Source organism: Mercenaria mercenaria, chromosome 5, assembly GCF_021730395.1.
Source record: "Mercenaria mercenaria strain notata chromosome 5, MADL_Memer_1, whole genome shotgun sequence".
NCBI lineage: Eukaryota > Metazoa > Mollusca > Bivalvia > Venerida > Veneridae > Mercenaria > Mercenaria mercenaria.
This window is the reverse complement of record NC_069365.1, coordinates 5,228,917-5,255,644: the sequence shown is the minus strand read 5'-3', so window position 1 is coordinate 5,255,644 and position 26,728 is coordinate 5,228,917. Positions and strand designations below refer to the sequence as shown.

At 33.9% G+C, this 26,728-nt stretch overlaps 3 protein-coding genes across 4 annotated transcripts in view; all 3 read right to left on the bottom strand.

The window, feature by feature from the left end:
* The window catches only part of LOC123556321 (uncharacterized), a 139,501-nt gene that overhangs the window by 96,447 nt on the left and 16,326 nt on the right, over positions 1–26,728 (bottom strand). The window lies entirely within an intron of this gene.
* Positions 490–6,171, bottom strand: LOC128556844 (zinc finger protein 862-like). Of its 2 annotated transcripts, none has more exons than XM_053542554.1 (4): positions 5,861–6,118; positions 1,773–1,866; positions 1,335–1,523; positions 490–1,107 (listed from the first exon to the last, which is right to left on the bottom strand). In XM_053542554.1, the coding sequence occupies exons 1-4, from the start codon at positions 5,903–5,905 to the stop codon at positions 1,055–1,057; spliced, it is 381 nt and encodes a 126-aa protein (XP_053398529.1). In that variant the 5' UTR covers positions 5,906–6,118; the 3' UTR covers positions 490–1,054. The 2 variants fall into 2 exon arrangements, with proteins under 2 accessions (XP_053398529.1, XP_053398530.1); XM_053542555.1 differs by lacking the exon at positions 5,861–6,118 and adding an exon at positions 6,125–6,171 and having other exon boundaries at positions 498–1,107.
* LOC123556322 (zinc finger BED domain-containing protein 4-like) lies at positions 16,428–20,296 on the bottom strand. Its single transcript, XM_045346944.2, has 4 exons — positions 18,952–20,296; positions 17,206–18,612; positions 16,894–16,989; positions 16,428–16,768 (listed from the first exon to the last, which is right to left on the bottom strand). The coding sequence occupies exons 2-4, from the start codon at positions 18,373–18,375 to the stop codon at positions 16,553–16,555; spliced, it is 1,482 nt and encodes a 493-aa protein (XP_045202879.2). The 5' UTR covers positions 18,376–18,612; positions 18,952–20,296; the 3' UTR covers positions 16,428–16,552.

Sequence of the window (26,728 nt, the reverse complement as noted above, 5' to 3'; positions counted from 1 at the left end):
AAGCCGTGACCAATTTCTGCCAACCATTAATTTAAACGAAATTAGATAATAATTGTTTGCTATAGTAAAATTGTTAATAGTAAAAGTAATGTATTCATACAACTGTCTTGTGTTGTTCTTTTTAGTATTATTATTTCTGTGCCAAGCTATCTTCAGTAATGTGTTTTTAATGTTTACCATTCAAAACCTGTTACTGAAGGAGCTCTTATCCTGTTGTAAGGGCCCGTCTTAGCTTATGTCTTGTTGGTATATTAATATACTTGTTGCGATTTAATCTCCTTTTGGGTCCTTTCAGTTTTGCACATGGAAGAAGAAGGTCGTTTGCAAATAGATGCGACGGTTGATTTTGCTTCTTCGATTGTTTATACTTGCTGATGCTCTCCTTTTTCTTTATAATTTCAGGTATATCTTATGTGTCCCAGGTTCGGCGGTTAGGTCAGCCTCCACCAGTATATCTTAACATTGTGTAATAAGAAGTCTGTTTGTTTCAAGTATACTGTATTAGGCCTCTGTTCACAGGGCCTCCACATCTGCATTTTAAACATATACTTTATATCATATGTATTTGTATATTGACATTGATGTGAAGCTGTGACCAATTTCTGCCAACCACTAATTTAAACGAAATTAGATAATAATTGCTTGCTATAGTAAAATTGTTAATAGTAAAAGTAATGTATTCATACAACTGTCTTGTGTTGTTCTTTTTAGTATTATTATTTCTGTGCCAAGCTATCTTCAGTAATAAGCATTTAACTTGTAAGTCACTGTCAGTATGGAGATTAACTTAAATACTTGTACATTCTATAATCACTAGTTAAATGTTCACAAAATGGTATGTATTTTTAAGTACAAAACATGTATTCAAATTGTAAGTCACTGTCAATATTGAGATCAACTTGAGTACTTGTACATTCTATAATCTCTAGTTAAATGTTCATATAATCATTAAAGGGTATGTATTAATGGTAAAGGAATGTTCAAAGCATTGTCTTTATGTACTGCATGTGCAGTTCATATTAAAATCTTGGTAGCTCACTCTTCAGGTATAGCATTACTGGTCACGGGAATCATCACGGTCATCATCTTCATTGTCAGATAGAACAACTGGAAGAGAAAATACAATAATAAGTTATCCGCAGACAAAATGGTTTGAGTTCACTGATATCGGACACTATTGCTTAAATCTGAAAGCCAATAGACACAGACGTGTTTTTTTTTTTTGGTAAAATGACTGTAAAAGTATCTTTAAAAAATTATTATCTACACAGACATGTAGATGTTAAATTTAATATTAACATAAACTTTCAAAATTTGTCATGTTCAGTACTTACCACTGGGTTTCTGTGGTATCTTGTGGCCACCAAGGTGACGGGTACCAGGTCCACTGGACATCCAGTGGTGGATGGCAGGCTGGGGATCAAACAGGGCTGCAGGGGGACCATCGGCATGAACTCTCATCAGAGCCTCAAGGGTGTCTTGGTTCATGTGTGACCGTCTGGCTGACTTGATGAGCTTCATTGCTAAAAATACACAAACAATGACATCAGTTAACGTTTATAATACAGATATCGCAACTTTCAAATTTTCCTGAACTTAAATTGAATAAATAAAATTGAAATGTTAACAACATACTAGATTGTACATTTTTTTCTATTCCTCTATAATGTAATTTATAATTCTCTAGTCATTTTGATTTAAATGTAAATAAGTAAATACTTGGTTCTAGAATCATTCAAAACCAGAATCATACATTAATAAAAGTTAAGTACCAGAAAATTGTCTTTCACATTCAGCAGTGGATGGAGACACTGTTATCATGATTTTGAGAAGGACCAGGATATTAGTGATACTAGCTGGCTGGGTCTGTAAGAGTTAACAGAACAGGGTACCACGGGGGAGGAACTGTTACACGAGACTCGGTTGTGGAGGATATCATGTTACAGATTTAGGATGCTTCTGTTACAGTTTTCCTGGATAACGTTACAGCATTCGGAGGATAATAATAGCTGTCGGTATTTTGTTTGCCAAAGATGTGGTAAAGATGTATCTGTTTTTCCAAAAATAAAAATTGTTTTTCTAAATCAGAGATATGCACGTCTGTTGAGACATGGCTGAACCTGCGAAACACAGTATATTGATGTCAATCAAGCGTTTTATGACAAAATTCGAAATTTTGATAGAAAAATATCTAAAAGAAATTGATTAAAAGATATTTCAACCGTATTTCATGCAAATTTGCACTGATTAAAACCCTCTTCAGGCATGGACCTAATACGAGGTAGAAAAATTACTGTTGGTCTAATATTTCGTGGTTTTATAGAATGTTGCAGTTTAGCAGGATATGTTACAGTTGTGGGGTGCTGCTTCTGAATGTGTTACAGATTTAGGATGATATCTTTTCCTTCTTCAGGATTCTGTTGTAAGATGTAAATACTGCTAAACAACATTTATTTTGTCATTTAAGGCAGTCGGACATGTACAAGAGTGGCGTTGCTGTAACGACGTTTAAAAACACAGGAAAGTCCACCTAACGGGAGAAGATGTCGGTTGTGATATGTCAAGAATCACATATGATGAACAGTTGATGATACAAGTTATGCAGAGCAAATCTCCCATCCCTTTTCCATGCAGATTGACCGATCGTTTGAACAATCTCTAAATACATCGGTTGTTAAATGTTTTTCATAAGCTCTAAATAAATCACCAAAGATATCGCGGAGCGAAACCGAAACATGTTTTAAGTGTGTATTTATATATATTCACATAGATTAATTACTTTTGTTCAAATCTAAAGAGAGTGAGTTACTATGTTTATAAGGTAACTCCTAATTGTTGAATAACCCGAATTTAATGTCCTTGTGCTCGCGTTTACGCAATGCCTACAATCCTGAGACATGCCTTCTAATGGCGCACAGTCCTGAAAAGCCCTTGACACCGTCATACACACAAAGACAAAGACGCATATATTTTTAGATGAAAATCCTGAAACCTTATACATTGTAACTATGGATTGCGTATAAAGTCCTCTGTTAAATGATATAGGCTCCTAACTGAGACCAAACAGATTCAGTGCTTCAGATTAGCCTATTTGATTTTGCATGCTTGCCAGATCTTCATTGCGCAGATGCATATATGCTTGTAGGCAGCTACGCGCCTGCAAGCAGACTATGATTCGATGGTTGTTCCAACAGTAAACACGTATACATGTTTAACAAAAAAAGAATCTTTTGTTATTTGAAATAAAGTTTTATTGCACATGTGCGAGTTGTCGTGAGAAAAGCCAATTAGTTTCTTAAGTTCTCCATTACCGATTCCGAGAGGATATTTTCTTTTAAGCTTATTAGTAATCGAAATCGTTGATAAAGACACGCATTGCCAAGCTCTTCTGAAGCCAGGACACATCGTTTGTTAACTTAATACATACATGTAGCATAAACAGGTACTATTTATGAAAGAACAGCTTATTAAAGTGCAAACGACGATTCAATGCGAATTGGTGATTATGGTATCATAATTATACATTGGATATAGAACACTAGCTTTCCATTGAAAATGTTAATATATCATTTTATTATATATAGCTGTTGAATCAGATTTTAGAATTTCGAAATTAGAAAAAAAATGCACTTGGTATAATAAATTTGTTATATCTTACAAAAAATCCCGCATAATTCATGATATCTAAATTTTATTTGCTATCTTGGTATTGTATATTGTCAAAATGTATTAAAAAAAGTATCATCCTAAATCTGTAACACATCCAGAAGAAGCACCCCACAACTGTAACATTCTATAAAACCACAAAAAATTAGACCCACATTGATTTTTCTACCTCGTATTATAACAGCATGCCTAAAGAGGGTCTTTATCGATGCAAATGAGCATAAAATATGGTTGAAACATATTTTAACCAATTTCTTTTAGATATGTTTCTATCAAAATATCGGATTTTGTCATTAAACGCTTGATAGACATCAGTATACTGTGTTTCACGTGTTAAGCCATGTCTCAACAGACGCACATACCATTGATCTAGAAAAACAATTTTTACTTTTGCAAAAAAGAGATAAATCTTTACTATTTCTTTGGCAAACAAAATTATTATCCTCCGAAAGCTGTAACGTTATCCAGGAATATTGTAACAGTAGCATCCTAAATCTGTAACATGATATCCTCCACAACCGAGTCTTGTGTAACAGTTCCTCCCCCGTGGGGTACGACAGTTGACACCAGATGTTTTCTTCTTTAGTTGATTTTTTAATGTGGTTTATTCACGAAGAATTGATTTTTTTTCATCTTCACTTAGAATTTCAGAGTAATGTTCACATAAGTCTTTCATTTCTTCTCTACCATATTTTAACAATTCTTTCTCATCAGTGGGTCAGTTTCTTAAATCAAACACAGAGAAGCATTTCAAGAGATTTTTTCAAAGTCACTGAACCTATCCTCTAGATACTTAATTGAGTTGATCAGTAGCTTGGCTTTATCAGTGTCATCTGAGTAGGCGGTCCTAATAGTTTCAATTCATGGCCACCATGTTTTAATTTATTTGTTTCACGGTTGTAGTGTTGGTAGAATCTTGATGCATTTCCCCAGGTTCATCCTTCATAAGTTCCAGCTCGTTAGTCAAATCATTCACACCTGCAGGTACATCCATTATAAGTAATTCGTTTTTCTGGAATTTGATAGATGTGGCTGTGATGGCCACAAGATAATCCATCATGAAGTACAGGTACTTCTCAAACCTGGATGATTTCATTTCATATCAAAGCTTCTTAGCTCCCCCCTCTCACCCACCCTTCTTCAAGTTTATTCATAGAGGCTGCATGTTCAAGGTGTCCCATGGTAGCAGGTAGGTTGTTTTCGATAGCTTTGAGGGCTTTTCCCTTGCTAGCAACCCATCGCACACTTTTCACGTCACCATACTTCAACAAGTCAGTTTCAAGCATCTTGGCAATGCTTTCCAGCTCTCTTCTTCGTTTGGGACTTTTTGCATAGAAACAGTAGATCCTTTTCACAGTCTCCTCAAACTTTGATAGGTATTCTACACACTTGACAGCATCTAGGACTCCTAATTCAAGCTTGTGTGCAACACAGTGCACTGGAACAATGTGTTTGTTTTTGTCTTTCATCATAGTACTCACACCAGATCTACACCCCATCATAACTGCGGCCCCATCGAAATTTACACTCACTACCTTTGATTGTTTCTCTAAACCAACACCGACTTAAGCATTTCCACTTTCTGTTCCCTCTAATACAACACTGACATTGGCACTTTCAACAGCTTCAATTGATGCAAGTTTCGTTATAGGACTGCCATTTTTTACAAAGCGTATTAAGACTGTGTACTGCTCTGTCATCGCATAATATGTTGACCCATCAGAAAGAATTGTCAGGAACCTACAGGCTTTCCCTATTTGGCCAGAGCATACACAGTATTGAACATGACTGTCAACACGTTCATGTTAATTTACGCACTTTTCTGGACAGCTTTGACAATTTGACTGCTGTAAACAAGCTCAGTCCTTTCCACATCTGACATAACATTTTTCTTCTTTTTATCTGTCGTTTTAGTATGAGCGGCAGATATTTCATGTTTTTAAAACCATCAACTCTCATATTTGAACATCCAGTGAACAAGTTTGATGATTTGTCCGCAACCTCGGGGTACATCCTACATGTGGCACAGAACATAACACCAGGTCTGGTATCATCTGTGTCAGGTACATCACGCCAACCCATGGGTATGTTATTTTCCATGAGGGCTGAAACTTCCGGACACGTTCAGTCTTATCATACTCCTTATCACAGAATTTCTTTGGTTTTAGAGTCTCTGTCTCGTTATGTCTCTTACACTTTTGTGAACTAGCACTCCCAGATGGCACACGAAACGATCCATGATTAATCACACTAAACTAGGCACTCAAATTAGTCTCCAAGTCTAATACATTCTTAATTCATCATTCCATAATTTAACTAAATTTCACACACGTTCTTATTAAATTATGCTCCATGTAATCACTTGTGTATATTTCCAATGTTCATATCATAATAAGTTGAAAAACACACAGTTAGAACGTGCTCACTAATGAAGGTTTTTAGTGAAAATGACTTTTACACGTTAGGCTAACTTCGCAAAATGTGGGAGCAGAAGAACACCAAATTACATGTAAATGCAGTTTATATACACTTTACATGACAGCGTTTATGAATTAATTTGAAATAACGCTGCTCATCATAATAAATTGCATAGTATAAAGGAACGGTGCAGGGGACAGAAACATACAGGTAATGTCGGTGCACTTTACTAATGTCACTGACCATTTATGTAATTAAGATCCCGAAGATAGGTCTGCACTGTGAAACGAAGGCATGTACAGTCAAATGAGTTCTTCATGTATCATGGGGACGAGCAAAACATGCGACCCAGACGTCTATAGCAGACCATCCATTGAGCAAAGTAACTGAAAACTGATATCAAGTCGAGTCTCCACACTGCAGAATACTACAACTCAAGACGATGCCTTCAACCTTCGACGTCAGGTAATGACACAGAATAATGACTTAGATGGCACACCCGACTATGTTGGAATGCCATTTTTTAAACTTAGTTATAATGAACTCATATTTAAACAGTATTCTACAAAATTGACATTCTTAATTTTGTTAAAAGAAGATTCTTACCAAGTTAAAAGTTAATGCACCGACTGACTTGGCACTCAATCGTTGACCGAATTATTAAGTGGCTTCTTGCAAATTTCGGCCGAGAAATTGTAAGTATCCATGAAAACACAAGCAAGTGCAGACTTATACGCCGACAAACTGTCAAGGCTTCTGCTAACACTGTTAAGGCTCATGACACTTTCCGTGAACCAATACAAAGCATGGTCGGTGGTCGTCAGGGTCAAAGTGGAAACCCCTTAACCAAGGTTAGAAGACTATTTACTTCACTACCTAAAGCACTAACGAAAACATGACTATTCAATTTACTTGATACCAATCTGAATTAAACTATTACTTCCAAGTAATACTGTTACTTTAAAATTAATACACATAACTTTGGAACTCATTTACTCCCACAGTTCATTTTCATATTAGAATCAATATTCTATGAAAACGTTATAAAGCCGCGACAAGCAATAACGTTAACATAAAATTATATATATCAGTCTGAGTTTCTGGCATTCAACAGAACATTTACTAACAGCGCTAACACTAAAATGACTGAAACAGATCTACTATGCAGGAGCCTGAAAAACAGATGAACAGAAGCAGCAAAGATTTCTGATTCACGATAAAGTTATACACAATATCAGCAAATATGGGCATGGGCGGCTGGGATAATTTCGGTGAAAGTCTATGTTGTTCAATTGCTGGCGAGGATTGAAATGGCCGAGAAAACGTTGCAGATCCAAAAACAAAATTCACTTTTTTATTACAAAATGCGTCAAAAATGCAAAGGGGAATGCAAAGGGGAATGCAAAGGGGGGGGGGGGGGGGGGACGTATCTCGGACAGCCAGCATGATACGTTACATTTGTCTACGGAATAGTAAGATTATTGATGATGCTCATGGTTATGCAATACGGACGACACCAATTAATTAAATATTATCCCCCGAAGTCGATTTAGGTTTTAAAAAGTAAGTCAAATGCACATATCATGTAGGACCCCCAAATGTAAAAATGGTCACATTATGTAAAAATTGTAACAAACGTAAACTAATTTTACCGTATATGTAAAAACTTTCTACAAATGTAAAACAGAGATGTTGCAAATGTAAAAACGTTGCTGGTGACATATGTAATAAAAAGCGTCACAAATGTAAAAACAAACTTTTGGTCACATATGTAAAGTCAATTTCCTACAAATGTAAAACACAATTTTCGCAATAACCTTGTGATTTCATCTATATGAAATAGTTTCGCCTTTTATTTTCTTACACAAAAACTATATAGCCGGAGTGGTCCACACAGTGATATGTGTAGTGTGCGCGCATGAGTGTAGTAATCGGCTTGTCATTCCCTCAGTTTGTATGTTCCTTCTGCATAAAATAAAGAAGACAATGCTCCTGGCGAGTACAGGTAAATTGCGTGTTGGGTGTAGTAAAACAGCTCCACAAGGATCATGCTACTTCTTAGGCGTGAAATACAGCTTTTGTTTACATTGACCCTGCGTTTGTTACGGATCTGTGTACACTGTTTACCTTAGGAAGCACTTGAAAGGATGCGAAAAGCGATTTTCGCGCCATATTCGTGCACGTGCAGTTGCAAAGTGTATATTTAAGGTATGCATGTCTTTTCAATCATGTGATCATGTGGTTGGCACTTTGCATAATTATGAATTTATTTCTTCGTTAGATGTTACGCAAAGATCATGAGCAACTAGAACTTCGTGAGACATAAAAAAATTAGCTATGCAGATGTCTCCCGTCATTATACTTTACAATCATTACATGTATTGTATCACTAATTAGTTGCTATATATTATAGGCGGACAAAACGTATTTACATTTTTGTCGAGCCCGCTTGCGGTAGCTCGACTTAGTTGTCACAATGACGGCTAGGTGTCAGTATGGGCGCCCATCCCACCGTGCGTCTGTCCGTCCGACTTTTCCGGGACATACCAACGCTACCAACTGCGTTACCGCAATATCCCAAAATAATTTCGCAAGGAATACATGTTAACCCATTTTGATGAATCATACGCCTTACATTAAATACATTTCGGCGTTCATAACAAGCAATATATGAAAAAATGCGATTCAGATGTAAAAATGCACATTAATATTGTAATATGAAAATGCGATTTCAAATTATCGATCACAAATTTTACATGATATGTGAAACATGTGTGTGTGACTGTGTTATGTGAAAAAATGAGATCCAGTTCTTCACATCTGTGACGATTAGGATCCTATTCTTCACATGTGAGAAAACTGATCTGGGGAAACGGTAGACGACTATTATTATTAGCGAGCCCGAAGGGCCTGCTCGAGAATCGAGCTTTACGGTAACGCAAGTATACTTGCACACTTGGTGATGGATTTGAAAAGTTTCGTCGGAAGTTTTTAAAAAGCGCACCCTAGCGGATAGGTGCTCACAGGAAGTACTTCTTTCCGGAGTGAATACAGAACTTCATTCAATTGCTAAAAAATATTCATCACTCAACAATAATAAAAGAATGATTTCAAGTTGTTTGAAAAAAAAAATATTATTTTAATTTAAAAGATCAAGCATCGGCCAGAAAATGGAAAAAATGTCATTAATAAGCAGAAAGAAAAGGGAACGCGATAATGACGTCACCGTCACACCGGCTTCCCATTAATTTTGCAACGTATGACATTCACTGTTATAGGTATGGTGACACTAAATGTAGACTTTTTCAAGTGAATAGGTTCTCTTGAATTCTTGTGAGTAGTGAATAGTTTCTTTGTGACAATGATGTATATATTTTTTTAGCTTAATCCGATTTCTTTGAGCTCGCTTTGAGGCTTTGCCTTATTTCATATTATTATTGTTCCTTCTCAAGAGAAGGAACTCTTATGGGGAACATGTCACACTTGACTGAGCATGTAATGGATGCAAGGGTATCATCAAAGGAATCCGATCTCCCGTAGGGCGCCGCCATCTTGGACTCATGCATATTCATTACAAATAGCCTCTAGCCCAATATGTGTTTACGCATAATCAATCTTTATTTCAGTCTTTATAGTGCAATACAACTACTAAAATAACAGAACAACAAGACACAAGAATAAAGTTTAAATCATGTAACTCCTCAATTGAATATATTATAGTAAAGAATCGAGATTAATGAAATGAATATGAATATGCATCATCTAAAAATAGACTCCCGCCAAAAAAAAATTTACGTAATGAAATTGTCCCTGGTCACGTGATTTTTTTAAGCTTCTTACGTTTCGGATTTGCAGGTGCTTTCTTTTGCGTACTTTTTTTACTTTTCCTGATTTGTTTTTCGAATCGTAAATGCATGTATTAAATTTCTTTGTGTTAAGTGTGCAGGTACTCGCTGGTGTAGTCGCGTGATGAAAATATCCGGAACACAGACTGCAAGACAAATGCTTCCAAATAGCACTTGCACTTGCTTATATTAAAAAAACAATTTTGGGTTATGATAAAACTGTTAATATTTAGATTAGTTCTTAATTAAGTTTGCACCAATAATGGCAGCACATATTTTTCTCATTGCATTATTAAACATTTGTTTCATGCTAAAACAATATCCCTTAAAAAGAATATTTTATATGCGCTAGAAGGAACCTTTTGGTAAGCTAAATCTTGTTATTATTATTATTATTATACCAGATTTATATAGCGCCCATTTCATGATCAATTTCACGTTCAAAGGCGCTTTATGTAGTTCAAATGCAGCCACACAGGGCGCACAATTCATCCTCTACTAGTACAGACACAGAGCGATCTGACCAGAGGGACAGAGTGAGACAAAGCCCCCACAACAGAGAGATCAGAAATCAGATACAGGCTTGCCCGGCTAACTTAGCCTAGCTCGTTTCGAATAGACAGCCTGGTTCTTTAACTTTCCCAGTGTATAGCACTGATACACGCAAGGATTGCCTGGGTTCCTGACCAGTACACTTCTAGGTGGGTGGGAAACACTGAAAAGCGTTTCTGAAAATTCCCGAGTAGCTGCCGGGGATCGAACCCCGGACCTCAGGATTTGAAAGCCAGTGTGCAAACCACTGAGCCATCCGTCCAACGTTACACAGCTTTCTATTAAAGTGGAGACTGGTACGAAATAACTGTGACGCCAACGCCAAGTCTTCATAATTTCCGCATAGTAGATTGAGGTAAAGACATCCAGAAAATGTATATGAAGATCTGTTGTGTTGTGAGGTACCAGATTAATCTACATTTGCTGTAAGGTACAGTTAGACACAACTTACATGACATAGTGAAGAAAATCAATTGAAAGACAGTGAAAATATGACAGTATTATAACGGTATTCAAAACAATCGCAATCGCGTTTCGATATTCCTCACTTTAATTGTCTGGATGTCTTTAAAGTCCTGAGGCCGTATTCACCAACAAATTTCAGTTTTAGCTTAGTCTTGGACTTAGGACCGGACTTAAGCCAAAATTTAAAACCGACTTAAGTTTCTGTCCTTTTCGCAGTGATGCACGCTTGTTTAGGTTTTCTGGACATATACAGGGGCTGGACGTGTTTTGCATTTTGCTGCTTTTAGGGGAGAAAAATGCTGTTTGCAGTTCAAAATGGCGTTGTTTGTTTACTTTTTGACCTAACTGAGGACGCATTTTGCAGTGGTAAGTGTGTTTATTATATACAAATTTTCAAACGATAACGCCCAGTCGGTGGCCATATAATTTATCTTCACTCGGCTTTTGGTCTTACATATTTATCTTTGTTTGTTAAAAAGTTATTGAAGGTACAGTGTCAGATTATAGTGACGAAAAAATCGTAGCCGTGCAAGAAAATGTAATTGCAGTACAAAACGAACTCTTTACGGGATGTTTATTGATTTGTACGTATACACAAATTTATACTCTAATTTAAGACATTTATCTGCTACTTCTTAAACCTCCCGTTGCAAAAATATTTTGGTACAAGCAACATTTTGTTGTTTGATGTTGTATACACGACAATTTTGTTGTTTCATTGTTCTACCGAGAGGTCTTCTGTAAGTTTTCCAATCCAATATAAAGATTGGCAATTAGAAATATTTAAAAGTGATACATATAATACCAAAGTACTATAAAAACAAACATTTAATAGTTCTTTGATAATACTAAATGTAATGGGATTCTCACCGATACTAGTGAAAGCAACGAAATATTACGCATTTCTCTAGACTTTTCGTACATTTCATTCCTCATATTGAAGATCAGTTAACTACTGTCGCCTGGGGAAGCAGACATATAAAAAGTTTTGATGACACCAATCTGCAACCGTTGTATGTCATGTTTCTAGATACCATATGAAAAAAACCAAAACAAAACCAAAAAACAAAAAAAGAAACAGTAACGTATTCCTTGTTTCCATCAAAAAAGTTTGATTTCGATTAGTGACATTTAATTTAGTTATGCCCGTTTTTAACTTAGAAATTTTTGTTTATATTTTTTATCTAAAGTAAAATATCTCCGTTACTGTGATAACTTTTCACTTGAAACTTAAAATAGTTCTTCACTATCAAAGTATTTACAAGGAGAAACAATCCCCATAACTTTCTTTGAAATCTGACACAGTTATGCCCATTTTTAACTTTTTGTTAAAATTTTTGATAAAGTTCATATTCGTGATATGCACGAGTCAGTTAAGTACAAATGATAGAAAGAACCCAAATAAAATTGCAGATTACTTTGAGGACTTAGGTACAATGCACATCTCAAGAAATGTCAAAATTGCACATCCTGCAATGGACTCACATATGATTCCTTCAGTTACTCAAATAAAATACTTCTAAAAAAGGAAGGTAATATATTTAATAAAAAACACATTCATGGGATTGAGAATTAAAAAGGAAACAGTTAATTAAATTGATTTGGAATTTTGAAACTTACATCATTTTGATATTCTATAGCAAAAGTCCTTTGATTATATTACAATCCGGTCTGGAAATAATTATCTTGGTGAAATAAAGTATATTTGTGACACGCTTGACTTTCAATCCAGTGGTCCAGGGTTCAAATACCAGTCAAGCACTTGACATTTATGAGATGCTCTTTAGAGTAGACCACCTAGGTAGGAGTTGTGCATTGGTTCTTCCAGTGAAATAGTGCTACGTGTGTACTGGTGTAATACACTAAGCACTGTAATGATTAAAAAGGTTCAGTAAGTCAGAAATGTCTGTTTCTAAACGATTTCTCTCTTTCTATGACTTTCTCCGCTGTTTTGCTCTAGTCAGATCGCTCTGTGCCTGTACTGAAAGTGGATGAATTTGGCACCCGGAGTGCCTGCCTCTGTATGTAAACTTGTGCATAATGGACGGGTGCTGAGTAAATCTACTAATCTAATAATGAAAATAATATAATAACAATAACAAAAATAATTAGAAGAAGAAAGAAGAAGAATGCAATGTTGCGTGTTAGTAAGATTTGAAACGATTAAACGCATCAGTGTCATTTACAGGCAAGTAATTGTCCCTAGGTAGGACCACAAGACTTATGTAGGTTCCGCACAAAAAAAAAACGCGAGTTAAACACGAAGAAAATATAGGTTTTATTACACCGGTATAAAGATATGTTATGAATAATATTTGTGATATAATTAGAATGAAATTAAACAGCCTTTCCATCTGAAAACTTTTATAAACTGACATTTTCATGTTGTTTAATTGTACATATATTGTAGGAAAACACATATATGTTTCTGGTATATATATCACTTTTAAATATTTCTAGTTGCCAATCTATATATTGGATTGAAAAACTTTCAGAAGACCTCTCGGTAGAACAATCAAACAACAAAATTGTCGTGTATACAACATCAAACAACAAATTTTGCTTGTACCAAAATATTTTTGCAACTGGAGGTTTAAGAAGTAGCAGATAAATGTCTTAAATTAGAGTATAAATTTGTGTATACGTACAAATCAATAAACATCCTGTATTCCTTGATAATGTAACATGTGCAGGTAGCTGTGCGGACAAAGCGTTTAGCTGCCAACCTCAGGGTTTAGGGTTCATGTCCTGTGTCTGACCGGCTTTTTTATAAGTTTTATATGCAAACTAATCACTTATCGGATCAAACGTATCGTGATTTTTATGTTCTATTTTCTGAATGTTAGCATATTTAACCGTTGTAGAAAAAGTGGAATAGAAATGGTTTTAGAAGTATCTTATAAAAAAATACAAAGTACTTGTCACCAGCGTTTTTCAGAAAATAAATACTACAAGAGAAGCAATTAAAACTCATAAAAATATGACGCATTAAGTAATGTAACAATAGAACAGACATCGATAGCATTACATTACATAAAAAATGACTTAATGTGATTTCGAACTCATGGTAACATGCTTGAAAGTCAGACACTTTACCACTGCGCCACCGTGTCATCGGTTAACTGTATCTGTAACTTTAGTAATATAGGTATTTTCGGAATACAAATATTGCGTAAATTAACGAAAACGTCCGAAAATATTGGCGAAGATTAACTAATGAGTGTCAGGTCAATACATACAGACAATACTGTAAACCATGTACATAAACAATAATAATACTTATATTTTTTCAGTCTCGATAGCTCAGTGGTAAGCATTGACATCTTGAAATGTTGAATTCTGCGGGCCGTAGGTTCGCATCCACGCAAGTGCATTTTTTCTTTTCTTTTTTTCTATTTTCCTGTTTCTCTTTTAGGGTAACGATCAGAATCATTAATATTTCATGGAATATGTTTTTTTCCAGATAATAGAAATATTGTTAAATTCATTTATGTTTAAAGGTGACTGGTCGTCAGTTTGTGTAAATACATCGTATTATGAATACATAATTTATTCAGTTTGATACCGAGATAATCTTGGCACATAGCGCGCCGCAATCTGCCCTTCAACAAACTAAACGTGTTACCAAGGAAGCCATTGTTAGAAATATATCAATGAAGAAGTAAAATATAACACATGTGACTGAAATATAAAAAATGCTAAAATAGTAAAAATAACAAAGGTATAAAAAATATAGATGACAGTGGGATTCAAACCAACGATACAATAGAAATGAAAAAGCCTAACGCTCTATGGAAGTCCCCCTGTCAGTATTACATTGTATTAAATAAAAATTCGTACTTAAATCATGCAAATAATCGATTACCCTTCTGCTTTGGGCTCGTCCAAATAGTCATTGCGAAGTTAGAGACTTTGACTGTATATTTGATCCTTGCAGTACAAAAACAAACGTCATTATGTTTATTGTTATTGTAAAAAGAGAAAGATATAATTATCATTTTTATAACTTATAAACGGCGCCCTAAAAAGTCGTCTTGGCGTTCTGTTGTTCTGGCGCCAGAACGACAGAACGAGACAACAACAAATGTGAAAACGTCGTTCTTTCGTTATGGCGCGGGCGCCATAATTTACCCTCAGAATTCATACTTCTTTCATTCGGATTTGTTTACTAACACTGCGTATTCTCTACGCCAGAACGATATTTTCACATTTGCCGTTGTTTCGTTCCGTCGTTTGACTGGGGCGCCAGAACGACAGAACGCCAAGACGACGTTTTTGGGGAACAGAACGAGGGAACGAAATAACGCCAAAAGAGGAAAACGTCGTTTTGTTGGGGGCGTCAGAACGACAGAACAAGACAACGACAAATGTGAAAACGTCGTTCTTTCGTTATGGCGGGAGCGCCAGAAGGACAGAACAACACTGGCAGAAATCAGCCACCATATATCAGTAAGTTCGTCGCGCACTATTCTATAAAGTGAAAAACATTATCTGTGATGAATAATCGAACAGTATGGATGCAGTTTAGACTGCGATGTATTTTACCAAAACGCATTAGTTTGATTTTCTCACGGCCTGGACCATTGTTAATTTGAAACTGTTCACGTGCATTTCGGAATACTTGGTGAAATGTACTTTATTCAGGCGTTTAGGCTATTTTGTGTTCGTCTGTACACTTTATGCATTATTTTAATGGAAGGCACTAAATCATTTGCATCCGTAAAATGTATCGTGTGACCCTGTCTTACAAGTGCTCGCTTAATGTCAGTCACATGCCTAGCTTTTATTATTGACATCGAAGATGACCATTTGGAAGCCCCCGGTGGCATAAAATCGAATTCCACATAGAAGGTAAGCTGTGTATCCTAGCTGTAGCCCTAAAACGTCCACATTCAAGCCACATACTTCAGTAAGTGCACATCGGCAAAGACTGTACCTCTTGACAAGTTCCGTTTTCTCATATAATTTAAAGGATTCAACCTGTCACGAATTATTACCGGTCTTCTTTGTAGAACTCGACCTTGGATAATAACATTGGGGGTTGCCATTTTTGTTTTTGACTTAAGTTTGACTTAAGACAGGTAGCTACCAGTCCTAAAATCGACTCAAATTTTGGACTTAATTTTTTTCTAAGACTTTTGATGAATAAGCTTAAGTCGATATTTTGAGACTTAGCCAAAACTTAAGTCAAATTATTAGCCTTAGCCCTTTTGTGAATACGGCTCCTGTTTTCCTACGCTTTACACTGAGGCAGGCTTGTTGCAGTACTAGGGGTATAGTACTGAAGTACCAGTACCAGTACTTGCACATTTATGCAGTACCAGTACCAGTACTAAATTTTGTCTGAGTACTGCAGTACCAGTACTTTTATTTTGCGAGTAATGCAGTACCAGTACCATTACTTTCTTGAGGTCAGTTGTTATGGGTACTTGCAATAAACTGACTCATCATAAAACATTACATTTTCTCAGCTATTTTATTTCTAACTTAACTCTAGTGCATATTACATTAGTGCGAGAATATCATTTATGTATTTGTTTAACCTTGAACACAGCACTTTATGTATAGTTATTCATGTTTAAAGTTTCAACACACTTGTTAACTTTTTATGCATTTTTAGCTTCTGAATTGCATTTGATCATTATAAGGTTATGAAATGTCTCGTCATTCATCCGGCACCTATCTGGCCGAAATATCTTGCCAGCTATAGAAAAGAGTCGCTCTACTGGGGCGCTGGTGCATGGAATCGTCAGATATTTTGAGGCAAATTCTGCTAGACCCGGGCTTACTTTGCTGTGGCTGGACCAATACTTCAGTGAATCCTGAAACACAGATGCTTATTTGTAAAAGTCAGAAGAATACAAATATGACACATGAATCAACTATCAGAATAACTTATCTCCCTTAGTTTTAAATCCTCAATAAATTTGTAATTGACAAAACTCACATCATTTCTGTGGATATATGGTTCACTGAGGTATCTCTCCACTTCACATGTTGTCTTTCCAGACTGATGCCTCTTGCGAGCTGGACTTCTGACATTCTACAAAACAAAAGCAATAATTAATTTATGCAAGATGTCAATGTAAAATTAGTTATGCATGTAGTTTTTTTAGTTTCGAACAATATTGACCTGATGATTGAAAATGTACAATACAAATGGTGAAATATGCAAATATACTGATATAGCTAGATTCCATTGAATAGTTGAATTAAGTTGAAACAATTACATGTATATGATACATATAGAATTACTCACATCCATAAAACTGAAGAAGTCTCCCTTGGAAACCATTCTAGGTGGTGATGTTTCTTCACATTCGGTCACGGAAGTCTGCCGAAGCTTGGACACTAGAAGATCTTCATGCTTTGAGAAGTTTTGTGTACACCAGTCCAGCTTGAAGCGTGGATCGAGCATTGTGGCAAGAACGTACTCATCTTCCTGCTCGTATCTGATCAATCTAGAATCAATAGATTCCTCTAGGATGTCTATGAACTTTACTGTTTGGTGTTCTAGTTTTGCTGTGTTTTTCAGTTCTTTCAGATTATGTTTTAGTTGCAGTGTTGTGGGGATCGCTAAGCTTGCCGACACAGACTTCTCTTTTTGCACAATTGTTGTGGCAAATTCAAATGGCTTTAGCACTTCACAGAGCTCATTCAGTAACTTTCTCTCAAATGAAGTAAGCTTGACTGGGGCATTCACTTCTTCCAGCTTCTTGGCATCGACACTCAGAACCGATCTCACCATCATCAGCTGACTGTTCCATCTTGTAACTGTTGCCGTCTGCAAACGCTTCTCCCCCTCAAGTAGTTCGGTTGCTGTTATTGACCTTCTTACATGATTAACAATGGAAGCAGCTTTCGTAAGTGCTTTCTTTAGTTCTCTTCCGCAGTTCTTGAAAGCATCTCGGACGACTAGTTGCTGGCTACGTGCGTAGCACCTTAAGTGCTTTGGAAAGAAGGATTCATGCTCCACATCAACAGTCTCAAGATTTTCATCATCATTCCCAACTTTATCATCAGTTTCATCACACTCTGTATCAGACTCTGTATCACCATCCAAGGAATTCTTGAAACCTGGAATGTCCACTTTAAATGTTTTAACCATGTTAGAGGCATTATCCGATATGACGCATGCTATTTTATTCTCTAAATTGTAAGTTGACACAACTTTGTCAAACTCATTGCGAATATTTTCACCGGTGTGTCGGCCGATGAATCTATTACAAGCAATCATGGCAGAGTGCATTTCCCAATTGTTGATGTAATGACCATTGATGCCAAGAAATGCCTTCATTTGGCGGTTACTCCATAGATCAATGGTGAAACAGATATAGTTTGCTGTGTGCATGTTTGTTGTTATTCTTTTTCTTATTTGATCAGCTTTTTCTTTTATCAGACTATTAGTTAATTTGAAACGGCCTGGCATTGAAAACTTGGGATTCAAACACTCAACAAATGTCTAAAAAAATGACTTTCAACAGTAGATAGAAGTAACAGAACCCCTGCTATATATTCTACTAATTTATCTATCGCCTGCATCTGTTTAGGATGATTATCACCATATTTAGCTGTGTCAGTCGATTGAGCATATGATGTTATTACTGGTTGGGATTTCGTCGTCTTTGTTGGTACATGTCATCATATACTCCTCCCTGTGCTTGCACTGTAATATTGAAAAGCAAACATGATTGACAAACTTCATTGAAGACAAAGGCTTGTGTGTTTGTTTGTTTTGGATGGCAGCATTCTTATGCAAAGATAACAATACAGTTAATTACCACATTTGTGTGCATAATAGATATCTGTGAATACAACTCAAATGATATGCATCCATTGTTCTTATTAACACCTTTTTCTATTGTATATTGTACTGTTTTGTCACAGTGTCAGACAATGTCTAAGGGATGTTAACATAAAGTTATGACATTTCATTGATATTTGTTATTGCCAGTGCCAATATTAAATATTTATAATCATTCAATCTGTAAAATCTACTACTTACTTTCAAATGCTTGATGAGGTTAGAAGACACCTTCAATGATCCAGATATTTCAGAAGGGCAATGCAAGCATTTTGCTTTTAACGTGCCCTCTGTGTTTTCCGGTAGTTTGAAAAATTTGTTCCAGCTCATTTTCAAATTCAGAAAAAAAACATCCACATATCCAGAGAGACCAGCAATGACTGTTTCATACAAAAAATAAGTTACTTTACTCTTAATACTTTACTATTTATACTGAAAACTGAGCGAACTGACCATTTCATTGTTATTGATGACAGCTCAAATCAGTGCAGGATTGCTATTATATCGCTATTATACATTCAACAGCAAAACAGGTTTATCCCATAATTGCTGTTCTGTGATATATGCTTCAGTCATGTTAATAAATATGATTGCTTAAAGGCATAACATCTAAATTATATTAAAGGCAGCATGTATTAGATGCTAAGTTATAAAGGCACCATTTCATAAAAATAGTACAATTTTTTGAAAATCAAAACAACAAAGAAAAAAATAATCAAAGTACTGATTGAGTGCTGCAGTACCAGTTCCACTTTTTTGAGACAGTAATGCAGTATCAGTAACAGTAGTCGCCCAATTTTGACCACGTAATTCAGTAGCAGTACCAGTAGTTGCTTAAATGGCTTCAGTAGCAGTACTACTGGTACTGCAACAAGCCTGCATTGAAGTAGAACACAAAAAGCGAGAATTTCGTAATATATATAATGCAAAAGTCTGTACCGGATCAAGTATATTATAAAGAAAATATAAACAACATTACATGAGTAACATTATATTTGCCTACCGGTTTCGTTTATACTCAGCAGGGCATATATTATATAGGTTTTACCCGTATATACCCCAAACGCTCTGAGAATACATATCACTGTATAGAACACTCCGGCTATGAAGGCGAAACTATTTCATACAGATGAAATCACAGGGTGATTGAGAAAATTGTGTTTTACATTTGTAGGAAATTGATTTTACATATGTGACCAAAATGTTGCTTTTACATTTATGACGTTTTTTCATAACATATGTCACCAGCAACGTTTTTACATTTGTAACAACTCGGTTTTACATTTGTAGAAAGTTTTTAAATATACAGTAAAATTATTTTACGTTTGTTATTTATATGTAAATAAGACCAGTTTTAATGTATTCTTCATCATGCTTGGTCAAATTTAGTTGATATGATTGAATTCAAATTGTTGTTATTTTTCAAATACTCTTTAACCTACATTTATTCGTTGTCATCTTTTTATACCAGTGATTAGACATTCACCGTAATGGTAATATATTTCAAAACAGAAACATTCAAGACAAGTGCATATTTTTATTATTTTAATCGGCAAAAAATAACTACTATGATATTTATCATCATGCGAGGTTTCTTTGCAGAACCGCCAATTATCTGACACGGATATTCAAAACAAGAATTGACATAAAGAACGTGCATAACTAATATGATATGTAGGACCCCCAAATGTAAAAATGGTCACATATACACCAAACCCAGGGAGCTTTACAAGTGTAGATGCTCGAATATATAGATCAAAAATGTTCACTACTTTTATGCACATATTTCTTATAGTCATGCCTTTGCCTTTGAAAGACTGCTGTATAATTTTAGATATAAAATATATTTTTAAAGCATTTGTCAAATCTTTTCTAAAATTTATCTAGTTGTGTTTTAATTACATATTGTATACTTGATCAATACAAATGTAGTTGAAAGTGCATGAGTGTACTTATTACAAATATGAATAAACTTTCGATTATTTTCCAATTGTGCATTTATACCCCTTTTGGGTTCGATTATGGATTATCTTTGGAGTCCGCTTTTGCAACACTAGATGAGATTAAGTATATCTGTTTAGTTGAATCCATCCCGTCATGAGATTTTTAAAGTATATACAGTCCTCTAATGATACATCATGCACAAATGATACACCATGCACAAATGATAACTCATGCACAAATGATACACCATGCACAAATGATACACTAAGCACAAATGATACATTATGCACAAATGATAACTCATGCACAAATGATACATCATGCACAAATGATACACCATGCACAAATGATAACTCATGCACAAATGATACATCATGCACAAATGATACACCATGCACAAATGATAACTCATGCACAAATGATACACCATGCACAAATGATAACTTATGCACAAATGATACACCATGCACAAATGATACATCATGCACAAATGATACACCATGCACAAATGATAACTCATGCACAAATAATATACCATGCACAAATGATACATCATGCACAAATATGAGTTACGATTGTTTCAGTACTATATTAAAGTAACAAAACACTTCTTAGTATTGTAGAATAATAGAGAATAGAAACTCAACCTCGTGTTGTCATATATGCAATGTTTTATTGCAGTATTCTGTCATTTTTGGTTATACTGAACAAGTAACTGTTTGATGACACCTCGTATCATTGGGGATTTTTTTCTTATCTGTGAGTGTTTAACCCTATGTAACTTTGTTAATTTTCGCTTAATAAATATTACCTTGAACACATTATTTGTCCTGTCCTGTGTAGAGATGCTCTTAATAATTTTGAATAGAACTTTTCAATTTCAAAAATTCAAGAGATAGTAAAATATAAGAAAGGCGTAATTTATTGATAACACTTTATTTCTTGATAAAGCTCCATTTTGTTGTATTTGTAATGCGCCAATTATTATAAATTGGAGAATTAGAATATGCTTTATGCATATATTGTGCATTTTGATAAAATAAATTAATGAAAATGATCATGAATAATTCATAGTGAAAGGGAAATGATTAAATACTGCCTGGGTATAACTTCTACACCAGTTTAAATGTTCAATGGTTTGCTGCAATTATTTTTATGGCAAAGATCTCTGCGACCATGTGTTTAAAGTTAATGTCAGCAAGTTTTTGCTTCAAAGCACGAGTAATGTGTGGGATACAATTGTTATTCTCTGATTAAACTGAAATAAAATATGAGAGTTGAAACTATAGGTGAAAGCTAACTTTTAAATCAGTGTGCACACATATCCACTTCTTTCGGCGCTCTCTAAGTAAGTTTGTGTATGAAATATTCGTATTTAAACGACATAAATATGAATTAGGAAAAACACTTCTTTATACTTTTTATATCCTAAAGATAAACTTCAAATAAGGCGAGGAGTTAATTTAAGATTTACATATTTATTGTTGAATATTTCTTGAATTCATTTTTGTCTGAATTGAGCAGTTATGGTCTATTAAATGATTATATGATCATTTTTGTCTGAATTGAGCAGTTATGGTCTATTAAATGATTATATGATCATTTTTGTCTGAATTGAGCAGTTATGGTCTATTAAATGATTATATGATGATTTTTGTCTGAATTGAGCAGTTATGGTCTATTAAATGATTATATGATATAAAGAAACGATTGTAACAGCAAAGGTCACAACATTGTTTATTTTCCAACATTTAAAATGTATCAAACTTAACGGAGTCTTAGAAAAGAATTGATCAGTGTTAAACTAAAAATAGCATATGATTACAATTTGCTTTTAGTTTCTAAATTATTGTCCACACGTCATTGATAAATACTTATATATCGACTTACTTTAACGCAACTGATTGTGCAGTTGGATAAGTCTTGTAAGTATTGGCATGTCAAAAAGATATAATCATACATGATGTATGACAGCTCCAATACAGAACTAATTAGGAACTCATGTCATTAAAATAAATGACTTAATAATCAAACAAATAAGTGAGTATAAGTAACATCAACGAGCTATTCATTTGTTTTCTTAAAAGTACTTGTAAAATATAAAAGACAAGAATTATCTCAACAGATTCATGACAACAATCATTCAAACATCTGTAAAACATCTACATCTACGTGGTTTTTTGAAGTAGTCATAACTGATATATACAAGTACGAAAGTTGCTGCAATATGCAGCAAAAGGAAACTCCGCGCCAGACAAAGCAGTGTATGTAGTACTGATAGAACAGGAGATAATATAACGATACTTGCGTCTCTGTTGTATACTCCAGGCAAACAGACAGTCTGGTTTGGTTTCATGAATGTTGGAGAAAAAACATTGCCTTTGTAGTGTGAGCAGGAATTTTATTGTTGTATTTAGTGACCTACTTATTGACTGATCATGACCCATATGCGAAATTGACCTCTAAGTTTCGGTATATGGAATGGAATGTATTGCATACACAAGGTTATGCTTAAATTCAGACTTAGGTAGTTGTTCATCCGAAATGACTGAGTTTCAAACTTGGGTCAGATGTTATCAGGACCATTATTCTGATAGAACTGATGTTTTTATAAAACGGCATTTGACGAAAAAAAATCCCTGTTTGGGGGTAGTATACGCCATTTTGAGTGTCCTTGTTTTGACTAAATAACGGAGGACTATTTAGGAAATGGTCAAATTTCTAAATAAATGCTAAGATTATGACATGGATTAATTCATGCATTGAGAAACAAACGAATAAAATACGTTAGCTATTATTTCAATTTCATTCCAAGTGCATTATATAAATATGGATTAATCCACCTGCAAATAAAACATCCATTGCTGATAATGCATTTACAATAAAGCTCCAATATTTATTATAGATCTGCAGGTAAAAGTGCATGTATTAATCTATCATTCAGTCACAGTCATTTCCAAATAATTTCTACAAAATATAAAAACCAATACAATCATAAAAATTAATCCATCATACAATCAGCAAAACTCTAATAATCAACACAATCGACTGAAATAAAGAATTGTTCCAAGTTCCAACTTTATCTCATTTTAGTTTGATCAAATACATGATCATTCCACTTCATGTGTAATACAAAACATGGATTAATCCATCCTTTCATCTTGGATTGTTATTACAATGTCATTACTGACTGTGAAATGAACACTGTCGGTTTATCTAAAATGTAAAACCAAAAACATGGATTAATCCATGCATTAAATTTATAAGAAAATCAATACTTCTACCAAACAGTGCTAGCATTAATTATAGAAAAAGATGGATTAATCCATCCATATTTTATTTTGTGGAAAGATATTGTTACAACTTTATCTCATTTTAGTTTCATCAAATACATGATCAATCCACTTCATGTGTAATATAAAACAAGGATTAATCCATCCTTTCATCTTGGACTGTTATTACAATGTCAATACATACGAAATCAATATTTCTACTTAACAAACTAACATTAATTACAAAAAGATGGACTAATCCATTCCTATTTTATATGGTGAAAAAATATTGTTCCGACTCTATCTCATTTTAGTTTGAATAAATACATTATTAGTCAACTTCATGTTTAATATAAAACATGGATTAACCCATCCTTTCATTTGGACTGTTTACTGACTGTGAAATACACAAGGTCGGTTTACCTAAAATGTAAAACCAAAACCATGGATTAATCCATGTATTCATTTTATTAGAAGAAAATTAATAGTTCTACTATTAAAGCAGTGCTAACATTGATTATAGAAAAGGACAGATTAATCCATAAAATTGTAATGGATTAATCCATCTTTTTCTGTCAATATTAGCATTTGTTTTTACAAGTTGAAATGGACAGATAAATATATGCCTTTTACTTAACATTTTAGACGGTCTTACAGTATTTTTCCATAACACAAAATAGAGATGGATTAATTCATCTTTTTCCTATCATGTTTCCAAAATTTCTACATACAATATTAATATCGATAGAAAAAGATGGACTAATCCATCCCAGTTGCATGTATTGAAAAACACATAAGCAAACCGTATGAAACGTTTCGAATTTATGTAAAATCATAAAAGACATGGATTAATCCATCTTTTCTACTTCCAAGTTACCAAACCTTTATTCATTCAGTAAATTAATATAGTGTGATGGTGATGATTATAATGATGATGACATTGATGACTATTTTTGTGATAGCTAAGGAAATGGTGTAATGATTACATGAGATGTAGGTCAAATAATAATAATACAATTGTCTATTTGTGATGAATAAAATTTCATAAATAAGAATATAATGATGATGATGATGATGATGATGATGATGAATACTGATATGATAGCTAGAATAAAAACTGCATTAGAATAATATGTAAACCAAATAGTCATATATTTGATAGATCTTCAATAAAAGAAATATTTGTATGATGTGTGATGATGATGATGATAATGATGATGATATTGATGATTACTGTTGTGATAGCAAAGAAAATAGTGTAATGCTTACACGAAATGTAGGTCTGGTGATGAATATAATTTTATAAATAATAATAATTAAAAATTTATATATATATAACAAGATGATGCTGCTGATGATGATGATGAATACTGATATGATAGCTAGAATGAGAACTGCATGAGAATAATGTGTAAATTAAATAGTCATATATTTGATATATTTGTGATAAAAGAAATATTTGTATGATGTGTGGTGATGATGATGATGATGATGATGATGATGATGATGATGATGATGATGATGATAATGGTGATGATATTGATGACTACTGCTGTGATAGCTAAGAAATAAGTGTAATGATTACAGGAGATGTAGGTCAAATAATAAGAATACAACTGTCTATTTGTGATGAATAAAATTTTATAAATAAGAACATAATGATGATGATGATGATGATGATGAACACTGATATGATAGCTAGAATAAAAATTGCATTAGAACAATATGTAAACCAAATAGTTATATATTTGATAGATTTTTAATAGAAGAAATGTTTGTGTGATGTGTGGTGATGATGATGATAATGATGATGATATTGATGATTACTGTTGTGATAGCTAAGAAAATAGTGTAATGCTTACACGAAATGTAGGTCTTGTGATGAATAAATTTTTATAAATAATAATAATTAAAGAAAATAAATAATAAGATGATGATGCTGCTGCTGATGATGATGATGAATACTGATATGATAGCTAGAATAAGAACTGCATGATAAAAATGTGTAAATTAAATAGTCATATATTTGATAGTTTGTGATAAAAGAAATATTTGTATGAGTGTGTGATGATGATGATGATAATGATGATGATATTGATTACTACTACTGTGACAGTTAAGAAATAAGTGTAATGATTATATGAGATGTAGGTCAAATTATAAGAATACAATTGTCTATTCGTGTGATTTGCTTTTTATTAAAAATGAACTAATGATAAAAAAAACAAAAAATAAATTATAATGATATGTTTGGGAATCTAAATAAAATCTGAATAAAACGCATTAGAATAATTGTAAATTTAAATAGTCATAATTTGATAGATTCGAAATTTTAATGAAAGATTTTATTTTTTGTGAATTTAAGTACCCTTTAGTATAAAGTATTGTTTGTGCGAAGCAACCCATTTGCCCTTTTGCCCCTTGGAAAGGGACTGGTAAAGCGGACTTTTAAAAACCCCAAGTTTTAAACCCAGTAAAACCCTTATTTAACTAAAGAGTTTAAAAATAAAAGAAAAACAAATTCTTTTTAAAAATATTTCCATTTAAAAAAATTTTTTAATAATCTTTAAACATACCAAAAGAAAAAATTAAATAAGTTTGGCCTAATTTAAAACCAACGGGAAGAAAAATTAATGGGGTTGTTTAGCCCACATTTTTTTTTTTAAATTACTCTTTACTTCCTTGTTTTGTAATCCTTTACTAAAAAAACAATGTTGAAGATTTTTAAAAAATACACAAAATGTACACAATACCAATAAATA

What these genes read in the sequence shown, in the direction of transcription:
- LOC128556844 (XM_053542554.1), bottom strand. Translation starts at nt 5,905, where the DNA reads ATGGATCGTTTCGTGTGCCATCTGGGAGTGCTAGTTCACAAAAGT. An exon ending in GAGTGCTAGTTCACAAAAGT is followed by an intron (nt 1,867 to 5,860) that starts GTAAGAGACATA and finishes TAACTCTTACAG; the next exon opens with ACCCAGCCAGCTAGTATCAC. An exon ending in GATACCACAGAAACCCAGTG is followed by an intron (nt 1,108 to 1,334) that starts GTAAGTACTGAA and finishes TTTCTCTTCCAG; the next exon opens with TTGTTCTATCTGACAATGAA.
- LOC123556322 (XM_045346944.2), bottom strand. Translation starts at nt 18,375, where the DNA reads ATGCCAGGCCGTTTCAAATTAACTAATAGTCTGATAAAAGAAAAAGCT. An exon ending in ACTTCTTCAGTTTTATGGAT is followed by an intron (nt 16,990 to 17,205) that starts GTGAGTAATTCT and finishes TTTGTTTTGTAG; the next exon opens with AATGTCAGAAGTCCAGCTCG. An exon ending in CATATATCCACAGAAATGAT is followed by an intron (nt 16,769 to 16,893) that starts GTGAGTTTTGTC and finishes TCTGTGTTTCAG; the next exon opens with GATTCACTGAAGTATTGGTC.